General features: G+C 47.7%; 1 protein-coding gene across 1 annotated transcript in view; it reads left to right on the top strand.

The window, feature by feature from the left end:
- Positions 1 to 8,205: 8,205 nt before the first annotated feature.
- Positions 8,206 to 10,288, top strand: part of CYSTM1 (cysteine-rich transmembrane module containing 1) — a 16,550-nt gene continuing 14,467 nt past the window's right edge. The window contains exon 1 of the mRNA XM_008939619.1: positions 8,206 to 8,456. Coding sequence (XP_008937867.1) covers positions 8,228 to 8,456 — 229 coding nt within the window. The 5' untranslated portion in view covers positions 8,206 to 8,227. The remainder of the gene's footprint in view (positions 8,457 to 10,288) is intronic.

Raw genomic sequence — 10,288 nt, 5'->3', positions numbered from 1 at the left:
TCCCACAAGGCAGCCAGGCAGCCTCTGAGGCCACTCACCCGGGATGGGGGAGGTCTCCTTCTCCAGACTTTGGGATGAAGTGCTTGGCTTGGCACCCGTGCTGCGTGGCAGGCCTGTGCTGTGGCTGTGCCTGCTCCGCAGTCAGGAGCTGGTTGCCTGGAAGCGCGTGTGTGCAGTCCTGGTCCTGCTCCCTTGGAGATGGAGCCACCCTGGGCCTTGGCGCTTGCCCGCAGCCTGGCAAGCACCTGGGGAGCACACCTACTTGGGGATCTCTGGCCTGTTGTATACTTTACGCAAAAGCTGCTGTTTCTGTCACCTGTATATCAGAATGATGTATTTCCATGCTAGTGTTGTTGAGACAGTATTTGGTCTTAGAGCTGTTGAGTTCAGTGTTCTGAACTGTAGTAGCATGTCAACCTCTAACAGGGCAGAGCAAAGGCTTTCTTGGTTTTCTGACAGCTGGTATCGGAAGCACTTGCTGATGCACTGGGACAAGCAGCCATTGAAGAGGATTCTTTATGTGTGCCCTGTGGGCCAAGTAAAACATCTCCTTACAACTCCACGTGGGATGGGCTAAAGCAGAAAAAGGGAGAGAAAATGAGGAAAAAAATGTTTATCTCATTCCGTTTTCCGACCTGTAACAAAAGTCTCTTTCTGGGTAATGAGATCTTAGCTGCAGAAAATGTGGGTATTTCTGTCTGCCTGCTGTGTCTCAGTAGCTGTATGCTGCCCTTCAGTGTGCTTCTCAGTTGAGATGGTAGAACACCATCGTGCAAGCCAGGTAATACCCTCTGCTGAATCTGTCAGCATGTCAGAGCTCGGGGGGTTATTGTGAAGGACTGCTGGTGTTTCCTTGCTGTGATGCTGTCAGAACGCCATCTGAATATCACATATGAATGTGCTTGTTGATTTTCTTGCCAGTCATACTGTTTGTTTGACATTCTCTTCTTAGTTGGACCAACAAAGCTTCTTTCTTTAACTGTTACTTGCAGGATCTAGTTTAACTCGACAGTCAGGTGTTTTCATTGATTCTTTTTGTTCTGGTATTTGTTGCACCTTAAAACGGTCTTAATACATTCCTTTAAGAGCAAGATACATCTGTGTATTTCTGGAAGTACCTGATGTAGCACATTATACAAAAGGCTTGAATAAGAGCAGTGCATTTCAGAGCATTCAAAACCTGAAGCCAAGATGTTAATGCCCATATTTGCAACGATTTCTTGTGGTTTTGGTTTGCTTTTTCTTACCACAAGCACTTTTGTATCTCATCTGGTGTATCAGCAACAAGTGCCTTGGCTACTAACATCAGAAGGGCTGGGCTGTGGTGCTTCCTGGCATTGTGTTAGTCTCTGGTGTTAAGTCATCAGATCTCTGAAAGCTTTGAAGAATTTTTCCCACAAGGATGCAGTTTATGTAATAACAGTAGCAGAGCATTGTATTTATTTTTTTTTTCACTAACACTTTTATTGTAGGAGCTACACAGGCAGCTGTGCCAGCATCATACTTTTCTTTCTGCCACGCAGAGCATGTCAGTGGACAGTGGAGAGCACGTTGCAAGCAAGAAAACTAGGCAGTAAGTGACAAGTAGTATTGCTGAGGAGGCTTTGTGTGTTTGCCATGAGACACCAAAGCTGGTCTGCAGAAGGAAAATCCTGGCGTGCAAATGTGTGTGGGCGTGAGGCTGCACTGTTAGAAAGCCAGGGCAGCAAGGGCAGATCCAGTGACTGCAAAGCTGCAAAGGATGTCACATCTGAGGCAAATACTGTCAGTGTGAGTACAGGCCCTTTAGAGCCTATCAAAACCCTGACTTTTGAAACCAGCATCCACTGGAAACGTGCCTATCGGTCATGGTTTTGCAAAGAAGGCAGGACAGACAGATGATAGAATTGGAGAGGTGGGACAGTTTGTGGGGATGCAGGTGTCAGCCTTGCATATCATGCTCTTCGCTTGCACAGATGGGTGGACTTCAGGCCTCCAGAGAGCCTGGAGGGTGCTGGGGGAGGGACTCGGAAGGTTAAATGTTTGTTCATCCAAACCGCTGCTGTTAGCTCCTCCAAGCTGCCTGATCTGGTGGCTGCAGCCACTCAAGGCAGCAGCTGAGGATTTTTTAGGCACAAAGTGCCTGACAGGTGCTCAGATAAAGGTGAGGAAGTACACTTCTTCCTAATGACCCTGGGGAATCCTGGAGAGATTTGAACAAATTAGCATTTCCCAGCTTTTCCTTTGACAGCGCTAAACTGGGCTTTTGGCTTCTGCCTGGACCTGCATATTGGGCAGTACAACAGTCTGAGCAGCTTCGGTCAGAAAAGATATGTGCAGTTCCCCTTGGGCTGGGGGTGCTGCCTGGGAAGGTTGTTGAGCAAACCTGGAAGGAGGCTCTTCCTGGAACTGAACTGATCAGGAATGGAATCTCTTACTGTTCATCCTTGACGTGCCTTCTGTGCAAGCACTAAATGGAGCTTGCAGAAAAGTCGGTAAGAGGGAAACACAGAACCAGTGCCATTTAAAAGCCAATTGTGCTTTTTCTCCTTTGGATGCTGTTCATATGAAATGCAATTTAATGGTAGGCTGGTTGCCAGGAGCTGGATTATTCATGTTAAATGTACTTTCCATTAGAGCTCTGTATTGGAAAACTACTTCCTAGCGCTGCAGGCGTTGGAAGGGGTGGGTTACATCAGGGTGCCTCAGTTGCCCTTCTCCCGATTTGTGCCTCTCACCGTGCTTTCCATCTTCATCTGTGCAAAGGCCAGCTAAATCAATCTCTGATGTGCACAAAATCTGATTCCTTCTGACTAGAGCAGCACATAAGGTGCCGTACTTGTTCTGCTGTCCTAAAAATTTTTAAATTAATTTTAAATGCCTTTAAATTCCTAAAATATGCTTGCTTTTTTGAGGGGAGAGCAGGGAGGGAGGCTGTCTGTCTAGGCATTCCAGACTGCTGATCTGCTTTGTTTTTTTTTTTTAATTTATTAATCCCCCGTTTGTTTTCAGGGGCTATTTCTTGGACTGTTCTCTATGTAACAGAAGGTGTTTAACCCTGTTTCAGTACCCAGATTAGATTATCATCTCCCTCCCCCCCCCCCCCCCGAAGCAACCTTTTTTTTTAACTCCGAAGACAGCTTTTTATTTAATTGATTCCCTTGCACAGGAGATGGCATTTGCAGGGTCTGTCTTGCAGGCAGCTGGCTGGGGACTGGTATTTATTTGCAGATGGATTAACAGCTATAAACACCTACTGTGTAGAAATGCAGATGGTTCTTCTATGCATGGTCTTCTCAGTTTTGCCAAGATAACAAGGTGTCATCAATGCCAGGAGGTAGAAGCAGAGTCATAGTGGTGTCCAGTCACTTTGAAGACCATAATTATACTGACCTCAGGATGGATGCTTGGGGGTGCCGGCCTTGTAAGTAGCCTTTTGGAGGAGGCAAGAGGGTGAAACTGGGTCTTGGTGGCAGGGTGTGAAGGCTCTTTGTGCTAATGGAAGAGATTCCTTCTGTCGTGCTTTCCCCTGGTCTCTTTGTTCTTGATTGTTTTCCTGCGTCACATTACCTTCTGACCAGAAGTCCTACCTGTTGAGGCCCTCGTGCTGTGAGATATGCCTGGAGGCAAAAACAGAGAACAAATTCATGGGTGTGCTGGAAGAGGAGAGCCAGGAGCAGTGACCGACTGGTTCTGTAGCAGCTGCGTTGGTGTGCTGACCTTGTGGGAGGCAGCAAGTTTCAAGTAATCAGAACAAAGTAGGTATTTTCAAAGCTTAATGATGAAATTTGTTTCTCTAAGGTGTGTTGGCTGCCAAAATAGCAAAATGGTTAAGGTGTGTCATGTATGTGAAGCATCATAGCTCTGTACTTGTACCTTATGCTAAGCCTTGGTCAAGGACAGGTCACAGATGTGAGGGATTTATGTTGGCTCTTTAGGATGGTGGCTCTTATGTATTGATGCCTCTGTGTATGTTTATATATATATTATTTATAGTACATATTTTTTTCTCTACATACACACATACAGCGCCGTATGTATTCTCCATGTGATATGTTGTGTGTGGTCTCCACCTTCAGTGGTTTCTTTTTTGCCAACCTTATGGGAGATGGCACAGCCTTTGGGGCTATGGTAAGCCGCCTGTTGTAAAAGAAACCCTTAAAGTCGGGAAATTATGTTTGCTTGGCAATGTTTAGGGCTTTACTGATGTGTTGGCTTCTTTCCTTTGACCTTTGTCTCCCAGAACAAAGGAGTTTGAAGATAACTTTGGGAAACTTTATGATATACTGATGAACTTAAAAAGCAAAAGTACCAAGGGGAACGGGGAAGGAAGGCACAGGAAGGTTTTGTCATTCTCTTCAGATGGACTAAAAGTTTATCACTAACCAGCAGCAGGTAGAAAAAATGCTTAGTTGAAGAAATGTCTGTTTGTTTTGTTTGGTACTAAATGCAGTTTCACATGGTGCAGTTTCTCCCTACTGGACCTCTTTTAGTGCCGTGAAAACAAAGGGTGATGTTGTTGTCACAAGGGTGGCGAAACAAACTGATGTGTTGGGTTCTTTCTTTCATACTTTGTCTCCCAGAGGTGCTTATTGGGAAACCCACAGATACGAGCCCTGACGCCAGCTCCCAAGGAGTTGGTCTTGGTTGCAACTCGTATGGAATTACTAATTGGGGTGAGAACCCACAGCAAAGCAGGACAATACGTTTGACTAGGAGGTCAAGTATGTTGGCTGGAAAGTTTCTGCTTAATGATTCAAGGCTCTGCCTTGCAAACATATACACAGGTGAGTTACTAGGGCTAGTAAGCATGTAAAATCATGTGTGACCTCATGAGAATGAGGAAGATCTAAATATTGTCACAGAACTAAAAAAAGGTGAGTAAGGAAGGGTATCTGCATGGCAGCTATTGATAGTGGAAGTGGAGGACAAGGGAAAATTCTTTCTGAGCAAGTAAGTGGGGGCAAAGACCATTTGAGAAGGCTGACCTTCACAGCTGAGTGGAACTGGGAGGGAGTGGGCAGAGGACCTTTGGAGGACCTGGTTTCCACAGCCACCTCCTGGGTTTGCTGAATGCCTCAACGCTCTTTGGCCTGGAAGATGGGACTCCCACATGCCTGCTCTCTAGTTTGGTGAATCCCTGAATTCAGGAGGGTGACCACTGATCCTACCTCCTGCTGTCACCCCAGGAGGGCAGGAGACAATGTTCCACCCAGCAGAGTTACCGATCATCTCATGTCGGGTGTGGGGGCGGCATCTGTACGCTGGCTCAGGAAGACTGAGCAAACTCAGGAGTTCACAGGGGTCTGCTGGGTGCCTGGGCACCAAACGATTACCCTGCTATCTTCAATGGTATGCACAAGCACTCGCTATGGCCTTGTGCTTCCCTGGGAACTTGCTTTTGGCTTCTATTTTGGGATGATTTTCTGGGTTAGATGAACATCAGTGACCCGTTATATCCCAATCCTCTAATTTATTGCACTGAACTGAGTTGTAGGGCTTGCTGGCTGCCTTTCACTGTCTCTCTGAAGGGAGAATTTTCTTGCTGCAGTCTTGGAAGAGACTTTGCAGTGCAGTAGAGTGGTTAAAGGCCAAGTACGAGTTCCTGGAGTTGGGTCACAACAACCCCAGGCAATGCTGCAGGCTTGAGGAAGTGTGGCTGGAAACTGTGCAGCAGGAAAGGACCTGAGCGTGCTGGTGGCCAGCTGGCTGGAGGTAAGCCAGCATTTGCCCAGGTGGCCAAGAAGGCCACCAGCATCCTGTCTTGGAACAGCACTTGTGTGTCCAGGAGCAGGGCACTGATGGTCTCCTGAACTTGGCACAGGGGAGGCCACAGCTTGAGTCCTGGGATCAATTTTGGGCGCCACAGGACAAGAAAGACCTTGAGGGGCTGGAGCGGGTCCAGAGAAGGGCAACGAGGCTGGTGAGGGGTCTGGGGAACATGGCTTGTGAGGAGCAGCTGAGGGACGTGGGCTGGTTTAGCCTGGAGAAGAGGAGGCTGAGGAGAGACCTTGCTCTGTACAACCCTGAGAAGATGTTGGAGTGAAGTGGGGATTGGTCTCTTGTCCTGTTGCTAGTTACTTGGGAGAAGGGGCAATGGGCTGAATTTGCACCTGGGGAGGTTTTGTTTGGATGTTAGGCAGAATTTCTCTCCTGCAAGAGTGGTGAGGCATTGGCCCAGGCTGCCCAGGGAGGTGCTGGAGTCACCATCCCTGGAGGTACTCAAAAAAATGTGTGGATGTGGTACTTAAGGATATGGTTTAGTGGTCCTGGTAGTCTTGGGTTGATGGCTGGACTTGATGATCTTGGAGGTCTTTTCCAACCTCAGTGATTCTATGAGTCTAAAGAGCCTCAAGTTAAACATATGTTGTGCTTTGCTCATTTTGAAAAGAGCAGTTAAGCATTCTGCCTGGCCTGGCAATGGAAAAATAAATAAAAATTGTTTAACCGATGCCAGGGTTTAGAATACTTAAACCTCTTGCCAAAGACATTAAGAATTATCATTTGAAAGGTAACAGCTCTGCCGTAGCTGCTCGCTGGGCCTGTGCCTGGCTCGCAGAACAAAGGGAGCATTGTGGTGAGTTCAGGTGAGTGAGAAGGGCAGGCAGCGAGGCCGGGGAAGAGGCAGCCTGCCGAGACCGAAGGGACTCCTGGTGCTGTCACAGGAGGGTCGTCAGCTCGGTTCCCTCGGGGCTGCACCTCTGGAGTCGTTCTGAGTCAGCACTGCTCTCCTGGCCATGGTGTGTTGACCAAATTGGCTGTTCCCACAGGAGTGGGTGGGGGCAATGTGCATTGGAGAGCCCCAGGGTGCCCATGTTGAGCATGTTGTGATGTTTGGGCAGGAGGAATGTGTAAATAAGCAGAGAGCTTAGGGATCCTTCCTTGGGGGAGGACAGTCAGTGCTCTCTGAGGTGATGAAATAGCAAGTCGTAAACAAACCAAGCACACTTCAGTGCTGTTAGGGACTGCAGCAGCTAAACATAGTCCTAGAGATAAAACTCGCTTTGCTTCTGCCAGGCAGATGACTGCTCTGGGCTCACTATAGGGTTACAAAGGTGAAGTTCTTTGATCCGCATCACACAACAGCTCAGTCTAGAGGTGCTAATCATCTCTGCACGTCCTCAAGAGTGGGTGCACAGTACTGAGCATCCAGGTTGGTCTAGCCCAGCTGCTTGCCCTTTCCAACACCATCCAAGACAATCCCGCTGGTCAGCCTCTCCTGCTCCATGCCAACAGCAGCCAGCCTCAGTGGAGGCAAATCGTGCTCCTGGTGTTTACCCCTGCAGCCTGTGGTGTGTGGGAGGGGGTGTGCAGCAGCGAGGAGGTGGTGACCCTTCTGCACCGTCATGGGGAAAGGAGATGGCAGAGTACAGCTTCTTCAAGCAGGATGGCTCCTGAATACGGGGTAGGATGCTTCTGTTCCTCAAACAGGGAGAAGTTTCAGAAACCTGTTATAAGATCTAGTTTGCTTACTCATGCGACGTAGAGGTTAATTAAAGTTGCATTATTGTCCCAGTCTTGTCTTTTAGCAGCTGTACATTGAGTAATACGTTAGATAGGTTTTCTGAACATCAACTCTCTGAGGTGTCTTTAGTGTTGCTTTGTGAATGGGACTGAGCCCAAGGTCCTGATTGCTTGTGGCTGCTTTATGGTTCAGTTGTGTATTACTGGAAGAATATGCAATATGCTGGGTTACAGTGTAGTCAAGAAATCATTTATAAGCTGCCTTGTTCCGGTGTGCTGGTCTAGGTGCTTGTAGCCATTAGCAGTACAGTAGCCATCTGTGTTCACTCTTTCTCCTGTTGAGGCTACCAAGCATGTCTAGAACAGGCTGCATTTCTGCATGCTTTCCTTTCTGTTATTGACAGCAACATGAAGTAATAGCTTCTAAATCTCCCTTAAAAGCAATTTAATCATGGGTGGAGCAGAGGATTTTGCTTTGCAGTTGCAAGACTGTTAAATGTCTTAGGGTGAATGCATGACTGGAAAGCAGCAAGTCGCTCTGCTGCTGAGCTGTACTCATGTCACTTAAAAAAAGTCTCTTCAGCTCAACTCTGACCCTGTGATTGGGTTAAAAATAAACTCACTGCTGGACCAAGTATTTTGAGGTCTGTTTCTCACACTTCATACAGGGCCCCCTGGAAAACAGTCTGAAATGGGAATTACATGGTCATTGATGAAACGGGACAAAAGCAAACCTGTTCTTCTGTTGTTTTCCTTCTTCTGCAGGTTGGATTCTGCATCCCACATGAACTACGAAAATCCTCCACCTTACCCTGGCCCAGGCCCGACTGCCCCTTACCCGCCCTATGCACAGCAGCCGGGTGGTCCTCCTGGCCCCTACCCAGGCTATCCTCCTGGACCTACTGGGCCGTACCAGCCGGGCCAGCCAGGCTATCAAGGGTATCCCCAGTATGGATGGCAAAATGCACCTCCACCTCCTGGACCAGTGTATGCAGACGGGCCGAAAAACACAGGTACGCCTAGTGGCCCTGGTGTGATGGAATCGTGACCCTTTCTGGCTTGCAAGTTCATGAGTAGTTGCTGACCTTGAAGTAATATACTCACCAGCTTCTGGCCCTAGTGGGGCTGGGGGAGGGGGAGACTTGTTTGAAGTAGCAAATTTGTTTATAGACTGTTTTCTCACTTCATTTTGCTGTTGCATCTCTAACAGTTCTGTGGCTGTTGGAAGATACTGCTGAACAGCCATTTTGCTAGCTTTAGATTTGCCACAGCTCTCATTCTGCCTGTTGTTTGGTTGACAAGTTTCAACTGAAGGCTTCACGGTTAAAGCTTGTAATATTCAAATGTACAGTTCCTACCCAATTATGTTCATCACTTTTCTTGAGCCCATCAGTATCTTTCCAAGCAATCCAATAGTACAATTGGAATAATTCCTGGGCTCTTGTTTTTTTGTGAAGCTATTATTGTTCTGTGGAAAAACACAGATTTCTGGAGAAGGCACCATACTTCCCTTGGCAGCTGGCTGGTCCATCTGTGTGCCATGTCCCCTCAATATGGGGTGCTGGTTTACACTGGCACCCAGAGCTCTCGTGGGGCTCACTGAAGTGCTTGGCTTTCGTTGCTAACTCTTTGTCTTGGTGGTAAGGACACTTGCCTGGAGACTGAGAGTTTATTCTGATCAGTGTTTCACAGGCTTTGGTTGTAAAAATCTCTGCTTGTACATCATGGAGATGTACTCGGCCCCTCACCATCAGCATGGGGACTCTTGCTGTCACACCAGCTCCAGTGCCTTCTTTCAGGCTTCTTCAGTGATAAAGACACTCATCCAGGCTGGGAAGCCAGAAACCGTCACCACCTCTCTTCCTCTGTTGCAGTGAATATCACAAACAGACCTGAACTGTTGAGAAGTGTCCTAAGACTCTGTGACTGTTGTTGCTGCCTTGGGGTGGCCAAGCATGTGGCCAGAGCCCCCAAAGGGGCTGTTCTGCGGGAGGGAGTGTGGGGAGCACTTCTGCAGAGGTGCAGGCACTGTGCTTTAGGTGGGAGCTGCAGTAAGGGAGTCAGGGTCTGTGTGTGGTGCATGTGTCTGGCATGGTCATGGACAGGCATGAGGATGTGAATGAAATGAGACCAAAGTGTACCTCAGGTCAAACCTGAAGTCAATGCTTTGTGGCTATGCAAGGCACCAGCACTGTGGATATTACTGCTGTAAAAACTAGCTCACATAATAAAGTGAGTATTGAAGCTGACATCACTTGGAAAATTGTCAGGGCTGAGACAATTCCCCTGAGGCCTTCGCTGCTCTGCAAAGTTGTCTTTGGCCATTGCCCATTCAGGTCATTCTCTACATCCTGTGGTTGCAGTGGCTTGGGACAATGTGCTCGCACTCGGGGCCTGCCGGGGACCAAGCTCCACGTGTGTTTGCTGCACTTTGAGAGAACTGCCTGCTGTGCCCCTCTACCACCTCATCTGAGCCTGACTCAGCAGCATGCTGGGACAAAGGTCTTCTCAAAGCCTTCAGTTTTTGGAAAACTGGAACTTGAGAAGTTCCCAGCAAGTGTTTTTTGCTGTGGTGAATCCAAAGGAGACTTGACATAGATGGGTGGACAGGGAGAACTGTGGAGAGGACATTTTCAAGAACATTTTTTTTCCAGTATCCTTGGCTAAACCAGTGTGTTTATCCCTGGATTTATAGCTGTTGTAAGATATCAGGAATATTCTAGTGTGGGCTGGGCCAAAGAGTACATACGTATAAGCAGCATAAAATTGGTAGGAGTGAATAAGAACCTGAATGAATGCAAGTTATGAATTCAGCTTCCTCTGTAAAAGAGTGAAAACCTCAAGG

This window comes from Merops nubicus, unplaced genomic scaffold (assembly GCF_000691845.1).
Source record: "Merops nubicus isolate BGI_N331 unplaced genomic scaffold, ASM69184v1 scaffold15604, whole genome shotgun sequence".
Classification (NCBI taxonomy): Eukaryota; Metazoa; Chordata; class Aves; order Coraciiformes; family Meropidae; genus Merops; species Merops nubicus.
This window is presented reverse-complemented; position numbering and strand designations above follow the sequence as displayed.